The 24,936-nt window shown below is 47.9% G+C and overlaps 7 protein-coding genes across 7 annotated transcripts; 5 read left to right on the plus strand and 2 right to left on the minus strand.

Annotated features, from left to right (window-relative positions):
* Positions 1-529: 529 nt before the first annotated feature.
* N7443_001730 (Ty1/Copia family ribonuclease HI) lies at positions 530-2,971 on the plus strand (the record flags this gene model as incomplete). Its single annotated transcript, XM_056881786.1, has 3 exons — positions 530-788; positions 849-1,156; positions 1,463-2,971. 3 exons carry the CDS (start codon positions 530-532, stop codon positions 2,969-2,971), a joined length of 2,076 nt encoding a protein of 691 aa, XP_056747024.1.
* A 10,962-nt stretch (positions 2,972-13,933) lies between these two features.
* N7443_001731 (beta-glucosidase) lies at positions 13,934-16,415 on the plus strand (the record flags this gene model as incomplete). The annotated part of the gene is made up of 2 exons (XM_056881787.1): positions 13,934-14,069; positions 14,134-16,415. 2 exons carry the CDS (start codon positions 13,934-13,936, stop codon positions 16,413-16,415), a joined length of 2,418 nt encoding a protein of 805 aa, XP_056747025.1.
* A 2,437-nt stretch (positions 16,416-18,852) lies between these two features.
* N7443_001732 (sulfotransferase family protein) lies at positions 18,853-19,755 on the minus strand (the record flags this gene model as incomplete). The annotated part of the gene is made up of 2 exons (XM_056881788.1): positions 18,853-19,571; positions 19,629-19,755. The coding sequence occupies 2 exons, from the start codon at positions 19,753-19,755 to the stop codon at positions 18,853-18,855; spliced, it is 846 nt and encodes a 281-aa protein (XP_056747026.1).
* A 2,363-nt stretch (positions 19,756-22,118) lies between these two features.
* Positions 22,119-22,574, plus strand: N7443_001733 (uncharacterized protein; the record flags this gene model as incomplete). Its single annotated transcript, XM_056881789.1, has 1 exon — positions 22,119-22,574. The coding sequence occupies one exon, from the start codon at positions 22,119-22,121 to the stop codon at positions 22,572-22,574; it is 456 nt and encodes a 151-aa protein (XP_056747027.1).
* Positions 22,575-23,344: 770 nt separating this feature from the next.
* N7443_001734 (uncharacterized protein) lies at positions 23,345-23,693 on the minus strand (the record flags this gene model as incomplete). The annotated part of the gene is made up of 2 exons (XM_056881790.1): positions 23,345-23,375; positions 23,407-23,693. The coding sequence occupies 2 exons, from the start codon at positions 23,691-23,693 to the stop codon at positions 23,345-23,347; spliced, it is 318 nt and encodes a 105-aa protein (XP_056747028.1).
* Positions 23,694-23,795: 102 nt separating this feature from the next.
* N7443_001735 (uncharacterized protein) lies at positions 23,796-24,218 on the plus strand (the record flags this gene model as incomplete). Its single annotated transcript, XM_056881791.1, has 1 exon — positions 23,796-24,218. The coding sequence occupies one exon, from the start codon at positions 23,796-23,798 to the stop codon at positions 24,216-24,218; it is 423 nt and encodes a 140-aa protein (XP_056747029.1).
* A 20-nt stretch (positions 24,219-24,238) lies between these two features.
* N7443_001736 (uncharacterized protein) lies at positions 24,239-24,467 on the plus strand (the record flags this gene model as incomplete). The annotated part of the gene is made up of 2 exons (XM_056881792.1): positions 24,239-24,288; positions 24,311-24,467. The coding sequence occupies 2 exons, from the start codon at positions 24,239-24,241 to the stop codon at positions 24,465-24,467; spliced, it is 207 nt and encodes a 68-aa protein (XP_056747030.1).
* Between the last annotated feature and the right edge of the window lie 469 nt (positions 24,468-24,936).

Genomic DNA, 24,936 nt, shown 5'->3' on the forward strand with positions numbered 1-24,936 from the left:
TCGATGGATATCGCACTTTGTTATTAAAGGTATCAGGTTTCACTGGATATCTACCCACGAGCTGAAGAGTCAATGTCAGCTCGCGATTAACCAGTTTGTCCAGCTTGCAAAGAATTGGTGGGATTTGCCGATCAAAGCATTCCACTATGACAATGAGAAAGCTGCAGGACGGTCCGCAGAATGGAGTCTTACCTCCGATGGAATCGTCGTATATCATAGCCCACCGGCACACCCAGAGATGAACGGGTACGCCGAGAGAGCAGGAGGTGTGATCATCCTTAGAATGAGGATGCTGATGCTTAAAGGAAAGCTTCCAAAAGACCTCTGGCCCGAAGCTGCACAAGCAACAGTGTGGCTCCTAAATAGAATACTAACGTATATCTCCACCGAGAATCGTTGGGTTGTGCTATGGGAAGAGGTTCGAAAGGACTTCGCTGGCGATCGAATGCCGAAGATCAACCTATCGAATGTTAGACTGTACGGAAGCCTCGTATATTGCCGTATCCAGAAACAAATCCAATCGGACAAGATGAATCCACGCGTAGAAGTCGGCTTCCTGGTTAGATATATGGCCTCAAATGTGTGGAAGATCTGGTTTCCACAGTCCGGCAAAGTGCGGTTTATTCGCGATGCGGTATTCGATGAATCCCGAAAGTATTCACCCGAGTTCGCGCATTATCAGCCTATCCCACTGCCACTTATTAAGGAACCGCAGGAACTGGATAGAACAGAAGTCCAGAAGGCGATGCAGACATCGATCACTACCGGGATAATGCCTGAGGAAACTGGTACGCTACCAGAGCGAAGAGACTCTCGGAATGACGATAATATAGACCGACCTACCATAGGTCAGGGGGTGGAGGAGACGGAAGACCATAATTGTCTTTTCAGCCAAAAAACCGTCTCTTCCCTAGCGCAAAGAGTATTCCCAACACCTGAGCCGGCACCGAATCAACACAATAACGAAACATACCAGGAGGTGCCTGGCGCTTTCCCTGATGAAATTCTCCCCCCATTACCACCGACACCACCGGACGAAGAGGCTCCGGACCCTGGTCAGGGGGTGGAAACCGACCCAGAACCAGTCGTGCGAGACCAGGCCCCAGAAGCCATCGAGTGCATCGAACAAACCGACACAGATCATCACCAGAGAGAGGTAAGTGTGAAGGACGAGCTTGAACAACAATTGCAGACAGAACTGGCAAGGGAAAGAGCGCCACGGGACATCAACGGCGACGTGAATGCAGACAACATTGTGAGCGGCCGAAGGACGCGTCGAGCACGACAGGACAATGATTATGCAGCATATACAACAAGGATTGATGAAGAAGAAGAACCACCGGCCTTCCTTCATGCTTTTGCGGCAGGGTTATACGCAGAGAAACCAGATAGCCGTCGTCATCGCGATGACCTTCCAGAACCACCGAAGCACTAGAAGGATGTCATAAACCATCCCTTCCAGGAAGGTTTCCTCGCAGCAATAAGGAAAGAACTCGACTCTCTGGCACAGAAAGAGACGTACGATGTGGTGGAAAGACCAAAAGACAGAGGCAAGCAAATCCTTCCCCTGCTTTGGGTATTCGCCTATAAATTTGATCAGGACGGTTACCTCTTGAAGCTAAAAGCACGTATCTGTGTACGTGGCGACCTAGAAACGATCTCATCCGAAGAGAAGCGAGCTGCAACGCTTGCAGCACGTACGGCACGTATGATCTTTGCCTTGGTCGTAGCATTTGACCTTGATCTACGACAGCGGGACGCGGTGACGGCATTCCTGAACAGCAAACTAAACAAGGAGACATACACGAGGATGCCAGAAGGTTTTGAATCCCCAGGGAAGTGCTGGAAGCTCCACCGAGCTTTGTACGGGTTGCGTATATCGCCGCGCCTGTGGCAGCAGGAAGCAGCGGGCGTCCTGCAGAAGCTCGGGTTGCGACAAGTCCCTGAGGATCCATGTGTCTTCGTAGGCGAAGGAATCCTTGTATTCTTCTATGTCGATGATATATTAATTGCTAGTCACCGGTCAGCAAGAGAACGAGCGCAGAAGCTCGAACGGGATCTCGAAGACCACTGGGAGCTCACTGATCATGGCGATGCAGGCTGGTTTCTGAATATTCGGATCATCAGAGACCGGAAGCAAAGGAAGCTCTGGCTATGCCAGGATAGCTACATTACCAGTGTAGCTATGCGGTATAACCTCACTAAACGTGCACCAGTGTTCACCCCGCTTCCAGTTGAGGAGCTGAAGCCATACGAGGGCATTGCAACACCTAGAGAGATCCATCTTTATCAACAGAAGGTTGGATCTGGTGGATATGCAACCACGATCACTCGTCCGGACGCTGCAAAGGCAATGGCAAAGTTGGCGCAGTTCCTTACCAACCCCGGCCCTCAACATCATCATGCTGCAGACAGAGCGCTATCATACCTCTACACCACGCGATACCTCGCCATCGAGTATTGCCAGAATAGCGGACTTGAATCTGTGCGGCTTGCAAGTGATGCATCGTACGGTGACCATGAAGACCGGAAGAGTTCAGCAGGATACATATATCAGGTGTACGGTGGCCCCGTGGATTGGAAGGCTACCAAGCAACGTACAGTGACTACTTCCACCACTGAAGCTGAACTATTGGGTTTGTCTGATGCAGGCAAGCACCTCCAATGGTGGAGGAGACTACTTGGGCATGTGGGCTTCATACCCTCCCATATCATCACCATTCAGTGCGACAATGAGCGAGCAATTGGTCTGCTCCAAGGAGACGACGTGGTGTTTGACACCAAGCTCCGACATGTGGATATACACCACCACTGGCTACGCCAAGAGGTCAGGGCAGGTCGAATCGCCATTAGATGGACACCTACCGCAAGTATGGTGGCCGATGGACTCACCAAGGTGCTCCCGCGACAAAAACATGACAATTTCGTCAGGTTGCTGAATATGGTGGATATAAGTCACCTGATTGACTAGTCCTAAAGAGGAAATCAGAGGCTGTTTTGCAAAGACCACGGTTTCGTGCGAATTGGATGCATTCCAGCAATCTCAGGACGCCTGAGACCGCTGAGGGGGTGTGTCAATACGAATACCGCGGTGGACCGGAGATATAATTATCCTTCATGTTTATTACTTATGTAATCTAGAATCCCCCTATAAATTGGCAGAATCAGGGGTAATACAAGAACAGAGCTTTTGATATCGTTGATTGGTTGCATATAAAACATTCCGACAGAAGAGAACAAATTCATGGTGTTGCTTGTGAATCCCAGTCACGTGGCTTCGGACTCAACACGACGATCCCCATAAATGAGGCGATTGTCCGTATTGAGCTTCATGAGCTTTCAATGAAGTTCCCGATTCAATCAAAGAAAAGTTCTGATTAGGTTGGGAAGTCAAATGGTGATTGGCTCTGTTGGTCCATAGTCGGATTAAAATACGATTCCGGCAAATTGAAAACACGAGGTTACACTACGTTAGCTATGACACCTTAGACTCTAGCTACACCACGCCCGGTCAATTTTTCACTGAATATTAAATATCAATGATCGGACTGAGCAAAGCTGCTTGTGCTTTTTCTTCTCTCGGCATTGATCTGTTTTCTCCACTAATTGTCTTTCTCCCACTATTTCCATCTGGCAGCACTGCTTCCAAGTGATTTCGATCGTCTGCAGTCTATCAATAGCGTTATACAACTTCGTATCATTCGCCTTTGTGCTATAAGATGACGTTCTGGATAAATATCCATCGCTTGTCATCTCGAGCATTCTACGTCGAACACGAAAAGGTCCACGATGAAGAGCGTCTCAGAAAAGAGTCACGAATCAGGCCAAAACCGCGGCGCGTGATTCGAAGAGTCATATGGCCGATTAGAACTACAAGCTTGCTTCTTTTGATAGACATAGTGATCTTTGGGCTGCTGATCTACACTCTTGAGCCTCTGATCACTCTACTGCGCAGAAACAATGAGCTTTTCGGCCCTCGGGTAGCTCTGCCTAGCTCTAATATCTTGAACTATCGGAATCATACTGCCCGGTCGAGTCAAATTCCACTCATCTTGCATCAAACCACTGCGACAGAGATGATACCTGATCGTTGGATTGGGTCGCACATGAGCTGCAAGCGAGCTTACTCGGGCTTTGAATATAAGGTATATTCTCTTATGCAAAATTATGAGACATTTCGTCCTCATTCTTTGAAATATCACTGATCGTTCTTTCTAGCTCTGGACTGATGCATCGGCTCGCGATTTCCTCGTCAATAATTACCTATGGTTCGTGGATACTTGGGATCACTACCCTTTCCCTATCCAGAGGGCCGACTCGATCCGTTATTTTGTTTTATATCACTATGGTGGTATCTATCTCGATATGGATACTTGGTGTAATGATACTATACCTATTCAGGATTTCGGATTAAGCGCGAGAAGAGATTTTGCCTTGTTCAAATCCACCCTTCCAACTGGTGTCACCAATGATCTCCTAGCTACATCTGCAAGACATCCCGTTTACGCAGCAGCAATTACCCGATTACCCATGTTCAATGCCATCACTCAAGCCTGGGCCCGGTGGCAGCCACACTGCGCTGTCATGATATCCGCCGGTCCTATGTTTTTGACGATGGTATTGAAAGATTACCTTATCAAGCAGCCGTTGCTGCCCTCACCGACCGTAGGGGTCACTAACGCAACCGAATTATCGCGTTATATCACTGACCTCGAAAGTAGCACTTGGCATCGAGCGGATACAAATGTGTTCATATGGATCGGAGAACGACCGTGGACGTGGTTCTGTATGGGGCTGATAGGGTTTGTAGCTGGCATATCACTATTCAATCGCCTGCTCATGTTTTTTTGGGACATAATCCACAAATGTCCCTCTGTTGAACTTGATTTTAAGGTTTTCAAAGCAGCATGAGATCGAATACTTTTGTTACGAAACATTCTCTGGATTATTGAGCTGGTCATCTTGAGCACAGGATGATTGGTATCCACTGACCTTTTTCAGCTCATGCAGTGTGGCGAAACCCAAAAATTGATTGAAATTGAACAAAGTTCGGTCACCAACTATATGAAACGTTTCTGTAGAGAATAAACTTGTAAAACTGTAGAATCTCTCTCAAGTTTGTATATAGTAGCCGTACTGCCGGTCACTTCAATACTATGAAGAAGGAAGGATGGAAGGAAGGAAGGAAAAAGTGAAATGCAGATTCTGTAGATGGAAGCTATGGATCTTGATTTATCATGGAGGCCGAGGCAAGGGATGCGGTGAAGAGGAGCAGATCATTTACTGCGAAAAAAATAATTGTTTAATTTTTTATAGATCCCAGTTTTAAGTTGAACAGAGGTAATTTAATCATAGTTAATAGAATAGGAAGTAAGGGAAAGTTTTTGATGGGGTACGGTCGGCCAGGTAGTAGATAAGCATCATACACCACCAGCCGTCAAACCATGCGATTTATCATAAACGAACGAGCAGGGATCAAGAAGTGAGAACTCAGGGGCAGTTACCGCGGTGAATAGTGCCATTAGGGGACAATGCTGATATAAGCAGATTCTTAGGCCATCGCTTTCGTGTCCGCCTACTGACGCCTGGAATTCCAGGCTGAAATTTTGAGCCGGAGTGACCTTTTATACAACCAATAATTGACGATGTCAAAAACTCGGTCGTTGTATTACTCCTGAGCCTGGCAGTTTATAGGGTGATTCTAGATTATATAAGTAATAAACATGAAGGATAATTATATCTCCTGTTCACCGCGGGATTTGTACCGACAAAGGCAGAAATATCAGAATCAGGCAGAATTAGGTGTCGATGCGTCGGCCCATGCACGGCCCATGTCATTGTCTAGTTGAAACACATGGCATCGGCGTATGCTTTGAAAATGACGAGGACGCTACGTTCAGGGATGCAGACACAGAAATGCCAGTCTGAGGAATCATAATGTCATGACGGGTAGGCTGTTTGTTTCCGATTTTGTCTTCCACAAGAACATTACGTGGACCAGCTTTCCTGCAACAAACAGAGTCTTCTGGACCCGAGCCTGCCCTTGAAAAATATGTTTTAATAATATACCACTCCCGAGAATGGACTACTCGGGTCCGCAGAATGGCCTTGGGATCTTGCATAGGTCCTGAGACCAGTCCAGGCGATCCCAGCACCGGTCATGTCATAGATGAGAGCAGAAGCTGCAGCTGCAGGAGTAGATTGAGACAGACTTCACCACATGCAATTTACACTGATACCAGCCAAAGCTGGGTCAAGTCCGAAGCTGCCATTGGGTTTACAGTGAAGCGCTATGCTTTCCGGCTGAATCGCTCTTTGCGCCGATGAACAGATGGAGGTCAAGAGAGGGCTTTGATGGCGCGATAGCTCGAGCCTGCTGCCTGAATGTTTCGATGCTAGACATGGTTTTAACAAGCGTCAGCGATGCTTCAGACAGTAGGCATGTCCAAGAAAGTGAAAATTTCAAAAATTGTCCTCCAAGGAATTATACAGCTGGCGGCTAATTTCCAAGTCAACTTTAAGTGCGGTGGTCAACTCGAAAGCCCCATTCGCTGTATGCACCGTTTTCACCAGAAAAACAAGTCTTCAAACAAACCACTGAGCTTCGCAGGAACAGCGGTTACATTCCTTATGAAAGAGGACGAGCAACTCGAATGTCTTGGTGAAGGCATGTGTAGGCCTCGTCTGGAAATATCTTGTTTGTGTTTGTTAGTCCTATATAGAAACGGCCTTCACTAGCTTAGTAGTACCTTGGACAAATAGAACCCGGCTATCAGGTAGAATTTCACCAAGATCAAGAGATATGAAAGAGCAGAATCTCGCAAGAGATCGGTCTGTTTAAGGCCAAGTAACACCCTTTCCCTAATGCCCTGTCCTTCGTTGACAATCAATGTACGGTTCTTCAATTAGACGATCAATTGATACCACAATTCAATGCCAGCCTCATGAATTCGCCCTGGGCCGTTTGGCCGATTGCCCGTCTTTGATAATCTCTTGACCGGCATACCAAGCATCACCACAAAGAAAAAGATTGTTGGCCCCGTAGCCAGCCAGAAATGAATACCAAGAGCGAATGTCACGAGCCCATGCACGCTTAGCAGGTAGACTTCCTTAGGAAGTAGGTTTCTTACCAGCTTTAAACCCTGCGATAGGGAAGCGATCCCTAGCGTGATGGAGGTTAAAAAGGCTATCTCGTACCCGTAACCCTGTTCTGCTTGCAGGCACAAAAAGCCGAGAAAGTAGAGAGTACTGAAAATGAGGCTTGTTCCCAAGGAGGAAAATTTGTTTCTGCGCGCGTAGTGTACTACACCGCCGAGCAATAATGGAAGGGAGTTCGCCAATGCTATGTTTGTTGCGTGTTCTGTCTCAGAGGACTTCAGGGACCCTATACGGGCGTACCCGATCATGCGTGTGAGCACCTCTGGTCCTAGCAAGACCAAAGAAAGATGAATGATGAGTTGATCTCGCTATGGAATTATTGTTAGTTTTCTTTTCTTCTCATTCAACGGAGCCCTAGGTAGTATACCATTTTGCCTTCGATCAGTTAGGAAAAGTGGTGGGTGTTGGTGACAAGAGAAGACTCAAATTAGAGCTGAGGGCTCAAAGTCAGCTGGATGGGGCATGGTTCACAGCCCCCACGCGGTATGTGCACGCTAAACCAGCTTTTCAGCCCGATAGCTGAGATCGAGTGCTTTAAAAGGGTATGTAGTGCGCCTCAATGAATGTCAGAGTGGATGAGACTCGGCAAAGGATTCGCTTGGCGAAGGCTTAGCCGACCTTGCTAAGTGGTTCCTGTGCAAAAATTGCTCATCTTATCTCTATCTCCTTACCACATTTTTTACTTCATTAATAGATTTGGTACACAAGTTCGTTGATGAAAAATTTCAAGATGACCCCATTAACTAGCCATTTCAAACATTCATGGAGGGTCAAGTTACAAGTGATGGTGTTAAATGTCGCGATCCATCCCCGTCGAACCCTCTTGCCAGATGGGCTATCAGACGCTCTTAGTGATGATTTGAGGAGATTATTGGGCTTAGGAGGGCATATCGACCGCTCAACTGCGTATAAAAATGCCAAGTTTTCTCCTGTTCCGGTCCTTCTGAGATCCGGGGCAGTGCGAGAGGTGAAGCTTACGTGGCCTACCCTTACGATTGGGCAATGGATATCCCACTAGTAATTAGCATGAGAATTAGTGCTGCAGTCCACAGATAAGTCGTTGTTTATGATATCGGGCTTCAATACGCGTCAAGAGCTGAAAATCGCGGAGGAGTCGATAGAGTGGAATTCCTCAAGCTCCTCTTATGCAACAGGAAACTACCATACAGGGTCCATATGACCCGTCGATAAAGAGAATTGTCGGATTACAGGAAATCCGTACGCTCTAGCACTGAGGGAGCCAATTGACATGATTGATTGCAGAACTCTCTGAACATTGCTGTTGGAGGCTAGTATGGCATGCTACGGCCCGGGTATTCTGAATTGACCCGATTTACGAATATAAAACCTGTAGGAGTAGAGTGGACGATGAATCAGCCGGACTCTAGTGGGAGAGTAACACCCCTTAGCTTGTCAAGAATTTCATGTCCCCAGTGGGGCTGAAAGTCCTCGCGTAGAAGTTCAAAAACATAACTTTAAAAGCCCTACTTAATCCGCGGATCTCAAATAATTATCTATTCTCGTGAGCCTACTGTTCAATGTTGAATCTGCTTCTTATTTTAGTCAAAACAATGTAAGTACATCACTTCTCTGAGTCCCTTTTTTCAATTAATTAAAAGCTCATGACTTGATGTTCTATCGTCTCCAGGCGATCTAATCGCCCTTGCCCTTTACCACAGTTCTTGAGACCAGCACTCCTTTGACCTGCTTGGCTTTCAATTAGACACAACGATGAAGTATATAATTACCCTCGCAGTCGTGGTGAAACTAACTGCAGACTAAATCTCTGCATGCGGGAGTGCATCTTCGTCGAGTAGCGAATGGTGGGATCTTCCATCCTGCCTCGTCGCCTATTTCGGCACTGCGATGGCAGTCATGTTAGTCGTTGCCGCAGATCGTGTTGGTATCACACATCAAGATCTACAAATCGTCCAATCGCGCAGCATTGATCGGGTCACGTGGAATCATAAATATATGGTTGCGATGCCTGATGGTAACCCCGTTTGGTACAATGAGTTCAATCTCTCCAGAACCGTCCCCCACGATACGTGCGTGACTATTCAATATCTGAATACTGGGGTTTTACCCTTATGCGACACAACGAGTCAAGCGTGAGCTTGATCTGGAAATCGATGATGGTGATGCGACCAATGGTCGAAACAGTACAGCTCTAGTCGCAGAATCTTCGGTCAGCAAGCGATCCTCTGCTAGGGGAGAACCTTGATTCGGCAAGCGATCTTCCGAGCAAATCCTGAAGAGAATCTGGGTGATCGCGAAAAAGACGGAAAAGGCCACTTTTGAACATGCCAACAATTATCGTCATACATGGGCAGAAGACGACTCGAAGCATATGTATCAGCTGGGCAGATATTGTGAGCATATTTTTGAGTGTAAGGAGGGTAAATGTTCGGAGATTGTGTCGTCTGGCTGGACCTTGAACAACAAAAAGCAGCAATTTGCCAGACAGAGTGTTCACCAGTGTGAGACGGGCGATTATGATGAGACTTGGAGCAGTGGTTGAATAGGTCGCTAAATAGATTTCAAAGGCCCTTTTGTTCTACCGACATATTTGTTATTGCCAGCCGAGGGGGCCAGTCGCATGGCCCTAGGTCTTGTTATCCTGCTATTCATTAGATGCGCTTAACGGACATTTTAAATATCAGTAGGTAAGATTCATATTAGAGATTCGGCTAGGCCGGTTTTCTTTTCGTTTCTAAGATGATCGCGGTTTGTCTGGCGGCCAAACTGGGACATTGCATCCTGAACTTGGCGAGGCACTAATATTTGACACCTTGGTCGCTTGGCATGGACATACTATAGAAGAAATGGGCGTTTTTTTGTGATGAGTGTCACGACTCTAGAAAACAATCAAGAAACGAACGCATTGTAGCCCTTCGACAAGGCGACGAAAGTGAAAAGGGGAAAGGGGAGGAGGGGCTGCCACAGAAGGAGAACTGTCAGGATCACTGACTGACCGATACTGAATTCGGCCTGAGGCATGATGGAATTGTCGGCACGAATAAAACCCTAACCCTAAAACCCTAAACCGAGCTTTCAAAGCAGACGAAACAATCATTCATGATTTTAATTTGTGATATTTGCAGTTTCCCGTTGTTTCTGACCCTTTCGTAGGGATGTAACCAGATCTGTAATGACGATGTGATGAGGCATACAGACAGACGTTCTGTGGGTTTTACACCATTTTATCTCAAGATACAATGTGATCACTTTGAATCATGAGGGCCTGTCCCTGGCATCATGCTACTCAGGAGACCCGAGCAGAGAGCCGATAAACCCTTAGGAGCTGGATATAGTTACTTGCAATGCTTCAATCCACTCGATAAAAGGGGCTGGTGTTTTGTTCGCGTCGAAAGTCACTTAGCAGCGTTTCCTTTGTGCGCGATCCTCGTCTGTGGTCATATTGTCATGGACACGCACGTGATGGTGATGAAAAAAAAACATCTATCTCTGCGTAAATCGAATTTCTGAAATTGTACCGCCACGCCAAGAGCTACGCCCACCAAACTTTGCTCGGTTTGAACTGACTTCACGTACAATCGTTTGATACCACTCTTGTGTGGTAATCATCATAGTGGCGCCGTGGAATGACTGGCCACCCCTCTTAGGGGGTGTGGAAGCCGAGCGACGTAACATCAACTACCGTATTTTGAACGCTGATCACGATGCGAAGCGGCTCCTGGAGCATATCTAGGGTCATACGGGCATTAGGGTCCCTCCGCCAGTGCTACAATACATTAAGGCTATATAAGCCCTAACGATAGACCTAGTGCGAAACCCTAGGGGACGGACTGGAAGAAGGATATTGATACCCTTCGCTAGGAAACCCTCTAAATTAAGTAGGATAACCGTTAGTGGCCAAAAGTTTTCGCGTCACTACTGTACTTGGGTTCAGTCACATGTGCTTCCCGGAGATCGCTCAAAGCCACCATCATATTTCTGACCACCTACGGCTTCAACTGACTGAGCTCAGGAAATCTGGGGTTGACCTATTATGTGATTTCTTGGCTCGCAACAATCTTACATATACCGACCAGTGCCATTACAGCTTAGATAAATAGGCGACCGCAGCCTTCTTCCTCTCGTAAGCCTTTTTCTGTGCCATTCGTTGTAGCTGATATTTTCTTAGATGATTCGACTGCCAAACAGCTAAGAGCACAAGCCAGAAGTTGAATTGAAATGTCAGCATTTTGAGACAGTAGGGAAAATCAAATTCAGGATGGCATACCACACACAAGACACGACTTGTTGCCCCATTTTAATTCATTTTAGGTCACTTCCTTGGCTGACCGTTCAAGGTCACTCGGCTTGAGGATAGGCTACGTACATGCACTTAATCTAGGATACGCCGGCAAAGTGGAATATAGTCGTATTGGCGAATTATATACTGAGATGACTGCTCCTCCGGTACCGAGGCTAGAGTCATATCCAGCGTACACTCGAGTATAATGATCTCTCTATAACTGGTCCACCAAGAAATTCTGTAGCCTTAGGCTAGTAAAGGAGTCTCTCGGCGTTAACACGGGGCAGACTCAATATCGGCTAGTCATCTGTGCCACTCATATAAGGCCCACTTCCGCGGTCCTAGCCCCTTAGGTTGTAGCCAGCTAGGATTGAACAACTGCGATTGGACTTGGCCACTGACTGAGGGGTTGCGTACAGCTTGGATAAAGATGCTACGCTAGAATCACATTATTTTTGGGCAACTTAGTCCAAAACGGCTCAGATGCCTTACAACCGATGTAGAATCTCAACCGAGCTAGGGTCGAAGCTAGTTTTGAAAGCCAGTCATAGTTTCTTTGCGATCGATAATCAATGCATACACCTTATACTCGCAGAGGCGCTCTCGTCGGGGTATGTATAAGCTTGTTTCAATGTATAGCACGCTTAGCAGTTCGGACGGCCGTTATTGCATTTCACGCGCCGATCCCTAGATAGCTAGTATACTGTGTGCTTTCTCTTACACGTGGAAAGGTTAGCTAAGGGAAATTCACGGCCTTGCGAGTTTATTCCGATATCGAGAGAATGAAGTAAAGGCAGGTTCCGCGAACTCCGCGTAGAGGTACAAAGAGCTGTCATCGGTCTTCCGCAAGCTCCGCGGGCCGCCAGGCATTATCTTACCCCACAACTCGGTAATTTCTAATTAAAAGACCATTGAGGGTAATACGCTCTGGCATTGAAACTATCGTCGATAATTCAAGCTAGTATCCGTCGTCTTTGGGGTATACCTCAGCCTGGCTATCAGAAGCACATCACAGCCCAAGCTGGTTTCGTCGAAATTGTAGATATCCTTCGGTCGCAACTTATTATTTTAGCCACATCACTCTAGCCGCTCGTACTAGTTTGTATGATAGTCTATATCTTCAGCTTACCTTCTTCTTCGTCCTGTTTGCTTTTTTTTGATAAAATGATGCTTGAGCCGCGGTAAAAGATGATTAGGAAAGTCGTAGACCCAGTTATTATTGAGCGTGAGACGCGTCGGAACAGAAAATTATAACACATGCTCCCACCATTTCTGCGGTCGGGGGAGAAAATGCACTATCTAGAATAGTGCTCCAGCTAGATAATGCGTCTCCTTACTCGAGATTTAATGCTTTGTTGGTGGAGATACGCGCTTTGAAGTGCGACCGTGAGGTCTTTCATACATGGTACGGAATCTCAAATTTCCGCGCCATAGGTATGATTTTTGGCTTAATACGCTTATTGTAAACAGGAATAGCATTTTCGATAAATGTCTCGAGACCAGGAGGCTTATTGGGCATGATGGAAGCGGAGTAAAAGGAATTGTTGAGGCCGATCGATCTCGGTGTAAAGTTCGTGTGGCTCGTAAGCTCATGGGCCCAGACACAATTCCACGAATATCAGTGGACCAAAGTGGTAAAAAGCCCAGCAGACCCCAGACACCTGGAGATGTAGGGATTACATACTCGGTTCCACCTTCCCACGGGGCAAAAATCTGGAGTGCAGTGGCGCTTTAAACTCGGCACGACAGGGACTTCGGGTTCCCCACTAGTGTTCGCTTACACCGACTTCTTCTCTTCCCTTCCCCTGAAATTACAAATATTCTAGTGGCTGATTATTCAATCCACTCCTCCCGAGTCAGTTTTGCGGACCTCGGACGTCATAGTTTCTCCCCAGCGTTGCTTCCGACCAGGCAATCGAGTTTTGATGGTCTAACAGCCGCAGCCACCTGTCGGTTAAATCCCGGGCCTTGCTTCCCCACCGATCGACAACGAAACATTTACTTGTTTTGTATATGGCGTCGCATCGGTCCGACTCAGGGCCTGCCTCTGGAACTCTACGCTAGAGCAAGTTAATCGGCTCCGACACTCTCGTCGCCTTCTGTGGCATAAAATTGTATAAAAATATAAAAATAACTATAAGTAGTGCCTTATTAAGCAGTATCACCAATAAAAGTTTATACACGTGACTTACTCTACCCCACTTTAAAAACCATTGGGGCCCCAAGAACCATTGCGGTTTTTGCCGCAGTCTAGTCTTTTCCAGATTCAAAAAAGGCTTTTGGCCAAGACCATTGCCTCGCATTGTCTCTGGCTTTGACCTTGGCTCATAAGATGAAGGACCCACCACCGACAATGTCCCACGGGAGAAGACATGAGCCAAGCTGTATTCTTAGAGGCCGTGGCACTTGGTATTGTGAAATCGGATAGAACGTCTATAAAAGCCTTGACGTAAACCTCCGTAAGTTTTTCTCTCCCTCACTTGCCAGGGTCCTTTTGATTTAATCGTGCGTACAATGAAGATCTCTGTATTTTTACTTGCTGCGGCATTGCAGCTGGTAGGCCATGTCGTCGCACAAAATGGGCAGACAGACCCTGCTGATCTCGAGCGCTACTGGTCCTACGGTCGCTCAGAGCCAGTCCTCGAAACCCGTAAGTGCCTTTCTTTCTGTACGGCCGTGTGAGGACTCAAGTTCTGATACCTCTTCTGCTACAGCCGTTGCAAAGGGTTTAGGTGACTGGGCCAACGCTTACCACAGAGCCCGGCACCTTGTCTCCCAAATGACCGACGAAGAGAAAAACAACCTTACGTATGGCCACACATCAACTACCACCGGCTGCTCTGGCATGACAGGCAGCATTCCGCGACTGGGGTTTCCAGGTATTTGCTTCCAAGATGCCGGTAACGGGGTTCGCGCTGTTGACATGGTCAATTCGTATCCGGCCGGCCTGCACGTCGGCGCATCTTGGAACCGTGACATCGCCCACTCCCGGGGAGTTCACATGGGTGCTGAGTTCAGGAGAAAGGGTGCCAACGTGGCACTAGGTCCAGTGGTAGGACCAGCTGGGAGAATCGCTAAAGGTGGCCGAAACTGGGAAGGCTTCGGTAGTGATCCGTACTTGTCTGGGATCTTGGCTGCAGAGTCTGTCCGTGGTCTCCAGAAAAATGTTATTGCCTGTGTCAAACACTTCATTGCAAATGAGCAAGAGACCAACCGCAACAGTCCCCAGTTGTTGACAGGATCCCACAACCAGTCTGTTTCATCGAACTTGGACGACAAGACGATGCACGAACTTTACCTTTGGGGCTTTCAGGATGTGGTCAAAGCAGGTGCTGGGTCCGTTATGTGCAGTTACAACCGCATCAACAACAGTTATGGCTGCCAGAATAGCAAGACCATGAATGGTCTTCTCAAGGGAGAACTGGGGTTCGAGGGCTTTGTAGTGTCGGACTGGACTGGCCAGCACACCGGAATTGCCAGTGCAAATGCAGGTATGGATATCGCCATGCCGGACTCGAAGTACTGGGATAACAGCACCTTGGTCTCTGCTACTCAAAACGGCTCAGTGCCGCAGTTCCGACTGGATGACATGGCAACTCGTATTGTTGCCTCTTGGTACAGATACGCCGAGCTGCCTAATCCTGGTCACGGAATTCCAGTCAGTCTACTTGAGCCCCATCACCTCGTCGATGCTCGTGATCCAAAATCAAAGAAAATAATTCTTCAAGCCGCCGTCGAAGGCCATGTTCTGGTCAAGAACACCGCTGGCGCACTGCCGCTCCACAAACCCAAATTCCTCTCCATCTTCGGATATGATGCTTTGCCCCCTTCTGTGAACACTTTGGACGCATTGGGTGCATGGGCAGTTGGACTAAGCAACGCCTTGGCATATCCCAACGGTAGCGCGGTTAACAATGGCACAGAGGAGGCTATGTTCCTGTCAAGCGCGGACCCAACTTTCCGTGGCCCAGGAGTCGCCCTGAATGGCACGCTCTTCTCTGGCGGTGGCTCAGGCGCCAGCACGCCCTCCTACATAGATACTCCGCTGAACGCCTTCCAGCGCCAGGCATACGACGATAACACTTTCCTAGCGTGGGACTTGGCCTCGCTTAATCCGTTTGTGAACCCTTCCAGCGAAGCGTGTCTCGTTTTTGTCAATGAAGCCTCATCGGAAGGATGGGACCGACCTTATCTGGCGGACCCATCCTCCGATGATCTCATCAAGAATGTAGCCGCGAAGTGCTCAAACACAATTGTTGTCATCCATAACGCTGGTATGCGTCTTGTGGATGTGTGGATTGAGAACCCCAATGTGACTGCCGTGATATATGCTCATGTGCCTGGCCAAGATAGTGGTCGAGCCTTGCTTGAAATTATGTATGGGAAGCAATCACCATCCGGTCGGTTGCCGTACACTGTTGGCCGCAAAGAGGCAGACTACGGCGAGCTACTCGAACCCGTTATTCCATCCGGTACGGAAGACATGTTCTATCCGCAGTCAAACTTTACCGAGGGTGTCTACACTGATTATAAGGCCTTCATGGCGAAGGAAATCACACCGCGATTCGAGTTCGGCTACGGCTTGACTTATTCCAATTTCTCGTATTCTGACCTTGAGATTGTTATCAATTTCCACGCTGAACTGGATTATCTACCCTCAAATAAAGCGGTCGCTGAGGGGGGTCTTCAGGCGCTTTGGGACATCATCGCTAGCGTCAACTGCACTATCAAGAATTCTGGAAACATACCTGCTGCGGAGGTTGCTCAACTTTACATTGGTATCCCCGGTGGTCCTATTAAGGTCCTGCGCGGGTTTGAGAAAAAAATGATTCAACCTGGGCAGCAAGAACATGTTCAATTCCATTTGACGCGCCGCGATCTCAGTCAATGGGATGTGGAAAAGCAGGCCTGGGGGCTTCAATCGGGCCTGTACGCTATTTATGTGGGAAAGAGCGTGTTTGATATTCAACTGGATGGTACTCTCCATATTTCTTGATCTTGTCCGGATGACTGGTTTTTTCTTTTCGGCCACCATGGCAAGTGCAATATAGGGGGTTTCCGTTGCAATTATATGAAGTTTCCGGGAAGGTTTTACACCATTCTCTGCGGTTGAATACCAATTTATTTAAAGCTGATTCTAGTAGACAAAAACCGGCTCAAAGGATAATATTATATAAGCGGTATTGAGATATATTATATTATCCCTATGGCTATCTCACTATCCCATGGGGGTAATTGTAATTCGGCGGATTACATTTTAGTCAGCATCATTTATGGTGTTAGGGTTTCTCAACCTGCCGCATTATATTTACATTCCAGAGTCATTACATTTAAATTTTTATGAAGCGATTTCAGTCAAATTTTGGTCAGTTTTAATTTAATATCCAATTTAATATTGCGTGAGCTTTTGACCCTATCCAACAATATTGAGAGATCATTATAGGGGTGCAAAGTTCGTGAATTATTTTGATGCAGACATGATTTACCCCTCCAAACCGCTTACCCCTCTGTACCCCACCTGATCGATGACATATCCCTCATCACGCCATCAGTTCTATCACATTTCCTTCTCTGATTCTATCCTGTTTATCTGATATAAAGCATGTGACTTTAACCACTTTCTGTCTATAAATACGCACGAGACACCAAGTAGAAATGACAGACCTTTCACTCTCTTCAAAGATTCTTCTATCCTTCTGCCTTCATTAGTCCTTTGTTTGAGGATTGTGGATCGTACTCATTTAGAGTGCATAAGCCCTTTGCATTCTATCTTATTCCTTCTATCTATATCCGATCAAACCTTCCTTGGTCGGGTAGCTTACGGTCCGTGGTGGGGAAGCATCTGCAAAAGCGTACCCCGCGTCACGAAAAGCTTCGTGGTATCCGCCTCCCTCCGCGGCCTACACTTATTATCTCGCATATGAAAAAGGAGGATGTGTAGAGTACTGTTATGACCAGAACGAGCGTATTCATGGTAAATAATTAGGAGTGAGTCAGCGACAAAAATTTCAAGCAGAAGGCCATGAAAGGTGGAAGAAGCGAGAATCATGCTAGTGCGGTTTTTGACTAGTAAAACCGCGACTATATTGCGGTTGCGGGTTTCATTTGAAAACCTCAATAGCGGTTTTGCCGCAGCCTAGGCAAGACTCCGCAAGAGACCGATCGCGTCGTGCGGCAAGGCTGTGACGATTTGCAAACCGCGTGCTATACAGTCGACGCTCGATTAGACGCTCAGAAACAAGCCCCACGTGTGTTTTCGTCTAATACCAGTCAAAAACATACGCAGAGTGCATGTGCTAAGTGGTTTGAGGACCAATTCAAACAAGTGGTTGATCGGTCAGCCATATAATGATTTGAAACTCTATATGATCAAGCAATTTAGAAGCTTGGTAATGATACTATTATGCCATTAATTCGTTTTTGAACCTTCCTGACGAAAAACGTTAGATGATGAGTCTGGAACAGCAAGATGAGACTTAAAAATCAAGGCACATATATTTTTCAACAGACCAAGGGATAGGAGACTGGAAAAAAGCCTTTGGTGGTTGATACTACCTTCAAAACAAAACATTTGAGATTGTGTACCGAGCGGGAGCTTTTCCCGGACCAATGGCGGACCCACCTACGGGAGGGGCCGAACCCCCTCCCACAAACACCCAAGACACCACCATCAGCGTCTCAGTGGAAGACTTCCAAACCAAAGTGACTATCGGATCGCCCGGATTCCCTAGCGAAAGCCGAAAGCGAACACGCAGTGGTGATGCCTTCACACCAGTACCACACAGAAAGTGATCAACCGATCAGAATACTACGAAAGGAGATCAATTTTACAGGTTACCACGAGTGGGTAACTGTAATTGAGTCAATAAATGTCGGGGTGGGTACTTCCGCCAACGCTTATTTTCCAAGGCAAATTATACAATCAAGCATGGTTTAAAGACCTTCCACTCGACTGTCGTTTTGAAGTTAGTACGCATGTATGGATAACCGACGAGATAGGCGTTCGTTGGCTTCAAGAACAGTTTATTCCGTCAACAAGTCATCGAAGACGAAAGCGCTTTCGTAAGACTAGATGAACGGCTCACAATGAGGGTCTATCCATACGAGAAGCATTAGAGCTCGAGGAGGAGCCATCTCAGGTAATACTAGCTCCACCAAGCCTATCACCGCGGGACATACTAGCACCGAAAACGCGGCGTTCACCCCAATAAACAAATTGCGGACAGATCCGTCATAAGAAGATCACATGTAAAGCTAGAAATAAATCAATATCAAGGCGTTCTGGTTGATTAAAGTGTCAAGATATAGAGGAAAAATGGGCGGTTGCATCACTCGCTTATTTACATCTCCAGCCCACCACGGTATTCGTACCACACCATACTGATCTGTTATTGATTCACCACTAAAGTATATAAATTCGCACAAAAGCTATTTCACTCCAAACTCATGAAAATCAGTACTGCCGCCACTAGCGGGGCCAAAAACAATATTACCTTCCACGCCAACCGCTTCATCCCCCGCTGTAACACGATCTGCACCTTCTCATCTAACCACTTCTTCTCATTGAGATGTGGGAACGGCACATTTGGCACGGGCCTCCCCAAAAAGTCGCACAAGGGCCCCCACCCATCACTTATCTGAAACTCGAGCAGGCGGTCGGTAGGTGTAAGCTGCCGCACGAGCGCGTAGTGCTCAAGGTACTTCTCCTTACTCACGCGCTTCGCATCCTCGGGATTCTCAATCCCTAACCAACCACGGAACGTGGACTTATGCACATGCCCGAGTGGGTAGGTAAACCACCGGTCGATGGTGTAGATGACTGTCACGAAGGGGTCGAAAGTATTCTTGATCACGCTATTTATCCAGCTCTCGTACCACGAGTCAATATCACGCTCGACTAGGACAACTTTCGCGTCTGGGTAGGCTGCTATTAGGTCGTCCGCGAAGGCGATAGCCGGCGTGTCCGAGGAGACAGCGCCGTAGTCATGCAGCAGCTGGTCGAATTCGGCGCGCCCGTATCTTGGGCCCGGCGCATCAAAGAACTTGCGGTTAATACCTTCCTGCCACATCTCAATATCGCCAAATCTGGCGCCCATGAATTGGGTAGAGTGCCAGCAGGTGAGGCCAAGGATCTCGAGGGCATTGCACATCGCTATCGCAAGGTGGGTTAGGGTTGTTATTTTTAGGGGGTTGGCGGGTGGCTACTTACACGCGGTGCCCGTCCGATTGAACCCCAAGCACAAGCATTCTAACGGAACAGTCCGCTTCTTCCCCGGGGGGGAATCGCTATTTACGGAGCGGAACAAGTCCGGATGTCGTTCTTGCGGTGTAGCCATGGCAGATATGGAAAAGCGGAAGAGAACGAGTAAAATTTCTAGAGATGGCTCATAAATGCTAACGTGGTCGGTAAACGAGTGGGCCATGTAAGCGACTGGGCCACACCAAAACACATAGTAAAAGCAACAAGTTAAGATTTGTAATCTCAACAAGTGGATTCATTTAGACAACAAGCCAGGGCGCTCGGAGGCTGGACTGTGAGACGACTAAATTCGCCTGCCAATTGTTTATACATATAAACATAAAAATAAGAAAACCTTTTGAGGGCGAGATGCCTCCAGGGGAGGCCCCAACCGAGCGGGCGGCTACACCTGAGCCGACCGAGCACTCAACGGAACCAACGTCACCGCAGCCACTACGAACCTCGAATCGGCCAATCAGAGTACCAGCGTCACACTCTCAGGAGTAAGAGAGGGCGCAGCTAGCAAGTAGGAGAGACGCCAGAAGAAGAACCAACCGGAACCGGGCCTACGAGGGAGCCCGGCAGCAGAGGACGTAACTCCCACACCTAGCTAAGCAGACCCTATTCTACGAGCAATTCTAGAGGCATTCGGGAAGATCGAAACCTCAAACAAGTACCTCCATCAAGAGATCGAAGCCAGACATGTGGAGACCTCTAGATTTCAATCGTAGATCACGGAGCTCCGCAACGAGCCGAGCCAGAGGGATGAGAGACACCAGGAACAAATCAGGAACTACAAGGAAGAGATAAAGAGCTACAAGGATGCGTTGGTGGATATACAGAGGAAGATGGAGGAATTCAAACAAACGGTTGTGTTAACAACCATAATGGTATGTATCTGTAACGGTCACTACGAAGAGTTTCGCGCGGAGCTCTAATCGCTACGCACTACTGTGACCAGCCCGAGCACGGGCCGGAGCTGGGCATCGATAGTGTCTTAGTCCTTAGTGGTGTCGTCTAACACCCGGACAGTGCGCTCGAGCCTCGGTCTCCCGGCCATCGTTCTGGCATACGATCGGCAAATGACGAAACCAAGGCGTTGGTCGATGACCCCGCACAAACGCGCGAGAAGAGACGGGCCGCACTCAAGGACGAGACGATCACCTCGAACGTAGAGATTATTGGGGTTGAGCCGACCTCCTAGACCACAGTCAAAATTTTTATCGATTCGGAGGAAAGCGTTGCGAATCTCCGTCGAGCTACACACTGGCTGGGCGCCTTACCTGGAGCTCAGCTACAGGGGGGAGTAACTAGAAGTCGCAGAGATATATAGGTTCTCTAGCCATCGTAGCCCAATTTCGTCTGTTGTCCAGCCATTCTTGCTAATTTCGATTCTCCAATCATTAGGTATATCGTCGAACCATGCGTATTGTTGGTAGGTAGTCGATTTGAAGATTATATATGGTGGGAGCACAAACCCCGTCGAATTCACGCATTTAATTGATATAACCTATTCGCGATTCCTTGGCTGTAGAAGTGACCTCTAGCTATAGTATTCGGCTCTGGTAATTATTTTAGCAGTAGCTATAAGCGCTATTGCAAAGTAAGTCTTATTAAAATTGTAAATATCCTTAGGTTGGATACCATTCTCGTCGATTGTATGTCGTATAAGGTCGAACCAGGGTTGAAAAACCCTGGGATCTTCGTATTTTGCCCTCTTATGATTATATCGACGAGAAAATCGGGTTTTAAGCTAATTATGGCGATTAGTATATTTATGAACCCACCTAGATGAAACTTACTCTCCCGCTACGCTTTGCAAGTAGGATATTGGCCATATCCCTCACCATACTAGGACAGGGAGCTAATCTACGTGTACCTATAGAGATTATCCACCATTGAAGTGATTCCTCTTCATTTGTAGTCAATTTATGATTGTTGGCGCGTGTATTAGGGTGAAAACTTTTGCCTTTGCATTGGTTTTGAAGAGTTATATTGCGGTACAGATCCTACCCTCTTGCTCGACGGAGTTTCGTAAATTTTCATTGCGAATTGGAGGTATGGTGGAAAGTTGAAGTAATGCAGTTAACGCGTTGGGGCATGATCGCGTTTTCCGATCGACTCGCTTACGAGAGACTTTAGGACTCTTTCCTTCCCTTTTGAAGTTTCCTGGTCTCATCGCCGTGGCCACTCACAATGGACTTATAATCCAGAATCATCCCTACACCAGGCAGTCATCCCGACGTCAAGGCCGACGCTCGTCGCATCTTTGATATACTCCAATCTGGAGGAGTGGCTCTCGTCCCAACCGAAGTCGGATACGGTCTTATGGCTTCATCTACCGAAGCTATTCAAAAAGCATTTTCCGCGAAAAAACGTCGACCCGGCTATACGCAAGGTATCATTGGATTATAAAAATTACATCAGGAGCTCCAAAATCTCTCCAATGAAAAATTGGAGATGATCCGAGTGCTGCATCAGGATCTCGATATGTCGTTTGGTGTTGTCGCGCCGTTCCGATCGGACCATCCGATCCTCCAAAACCTCGCGCCCACTACGATAGCAAACACGACTAAGAATAATACTTTGGCGATATACATTAGTGGAAGTTCTCTATTGACGGAGTTGAGCCGCTTGAATGATGAGGCCGGCCAGTTAATGCTGGGTTCTAGTGCCAATTTAACAGGCACGGGCCAGAACTTCAGAGTGGAAGATGTCGACTATGAGATCAAAGCAGCCTTCGGTATCATTGTGGACTATGGTTTGCAGCGTTATCATATTTATGGAGGGCGCCCCTCTACCATCATCGACTTCGAGAACATAAAGGTCCTCAGGATGGGCTCTACTTATGAGCTATTGAAGGAGTGCATGATGAAGTACTGGGGGTGGAAACATGCTGGCGGATACGGTGTATAATAATGAGAGATGAAGCGCAGAAACAAGCGGACTCTCTCATAAAAGAGACAAAGGATAAAGCGGTGAATGTCCAAACTTCCAGAGGCTGAAGGGAAGGGACAGCAATCCTAGCGACGATTTTATGACGAATTTACAGGGCATTGAATTTGAAGGTACTGATAGGTTATGTGACAGGGAGTCAACGTAACTCACATACGAGCCGGACATCCAAGCTGTTGACTTACAGGTTGAAGATACTTAAGGTGGCGACGAAAACGATCTACCTGAAGAGGCAGTTGGATTCCATGTAACCGTTCAATTCTACTGTTCAATATGAAGGGAGCTCCGGGATAATATATCCTATCCTCGATCCTCCAGTGACGAGGCTCAACCTCCTGATCATACTTACGTAGGCGCACTTTAAGTATGGTGGCGCCCGCCGACCCATTGTAGTGTGAGAGGTTGCAACTCTTCGGCGGATAAAAAAGCATCAAGACTAGAGATAGGTAGAATTGCCAGATCGTACCGTGCCGGCTCTAAGACAGGCATATCCTGCACGGATGTTATGCACGGTACGACATAGGCAAATCGGATGTTACGAAATGCGCGGCCTGCTTAGAAAACTAACCCGTCAACGAACGGAGTTATATGAAATGGTAGGAGGCGTGGAAACTAATACGTCGCCGAGAACAAGAACTGGCAGCTAGGCGAATTGCCTCCTTATTCCATGGCAGTCAGTAGGATTCTGCGGGTGCTACAGACTAACCCGAGGAAGGGCCCAGGAACCCGGCTCAGCCTCCTGAATGGCCGGTCACTGCAATCCTGCGATTAGTTAATGATCGCGGAACCATACCTTTTCCTGGTGAATGGCATAGTATGCTCCCATTCACATGCTAATTGGACACCACTGTGACCCTCGCAGCGGCACCGGCCATCCGGGAGGATGAGGCCGTACCATAGCGTGACCTGAGCGAACAAAATAACTTTCCCGCATAGGCAGATCGAGCTTGCATCCCCCGACATAACTGCTGTGCTACTACCAACACCGTCACCAACGCTCGACATATCCGTATACGTCCCACCGGCGGGAGGTCCAGAGGGTGTTCGGATGTTAGTCAGAGGCTGGAAGCGATCCGGCATGCCCATCGACGGGTCGAGACGAATAAGGGGACGGCATTGATATCCTCGTTGGAGGAGACTTCAACCGCCACGATCAGCTTTGGGGAAAAAAATCAGGTAGCAATGCGAACCCGGCAGGGTGAAGCGGAACCAATTGTGCTCCTCATGGCCGAGCGGGGTCTTAGCAGCCTCCTGCCCCGGGGAATCATCACCTACGAGGAAGGCGCACGACAGTCAACTATCCACCTTGCCCTCGCATCGAAGGGACTGAGTAGACGGGTCATTCGGTCTGGCATTCACCCCGTGGAAGATGGATCAGACCACCGTGCCATTGAAACGGCCTTCCTGACCGAAGCGCGACCAACAGTCGCCCAGAGACCCCGCTTCTTATTCCAAGAGGCCCCGTGGGCCGATATCAGCAGCGAGCTCCAAAGCCTCGATTCTGAAATCATAGATATCGCAAGCCCATCGGAATTGGACGACACCGTCGAGCGCCTGACCAGCAGCGTTAGCCAAGCCATTAGACGGCTAGTCCCGGCTGCATGACCGTCGCCATATAGCAAACGATGGTGGACGCCGGAGTTGACGGCACTGCGAAACGGGTACACTGGTGCCCGTAATCGGGGTACTCATGCTAGGCGATATCGGCTCACTGCGCCCGAACTGGAAGACACCGCATCGCACCTGCGGAGTCAGTACCACCGAGCCATCCGGGATGTCATACGACGGCACTGGAAGGAGTTTCTAGCAACACCGACAACATTTGGAAAGCGGCGCAGTACCTTGAACCAGTAAAGCGAAGCGTACAGACTGGTACTACTTCGAGGGAAATTGCAAGACGGGTACATGTAAAGAAACTGGACCGTAAGGTCTTGTAAAACGGAACGTAAAATTGGTAAGGATACTAAGTTAAAACTATGGTCAGGCGGATACAAACCCCACTTTCTCCACTCCCTGGATGAGTCATCCAGCCTAGACCGTAACGCAGCAAATCCAGCCAGTTATCTGACCGGTAAATCATTGTTGCGACACCAGGCGACCGATCCATGGGAATGATCTCCGCTATACCCGTAGAAAACCAGACGATCGACGATGACCATGGAAAGGCCCATGCACTCCTAGAAGCCTTCTTCCCTCCGTTGCCCAGTATTCTGGATGGACCACACGAGGAAGTGCAACAGCTGGCTCCTCTCCATATGGAAACAATCAATGCCCACGAGACCGAAGCAGCGCTGCTAAAAATGGCTTCATGGAAAGCCCCCGG

The sequence above is a fragment of the Penicillium atrosanguineum genome (assembly GCF_028827265.1).
Source record: "Penicillium atrosanguineum strain IBT 20685 chromosome Unknown utg000001l_segment0_segment0, whole genome shotgun sequence".
In the NCBI taxonomy this organism is placed as follows: Eukaryota; Fungi; Ascomycota; class Eurotiomycetes; order Eurotiales; family Aspergillaceae; genus Penicillium; species Penicillium atrosanguineum.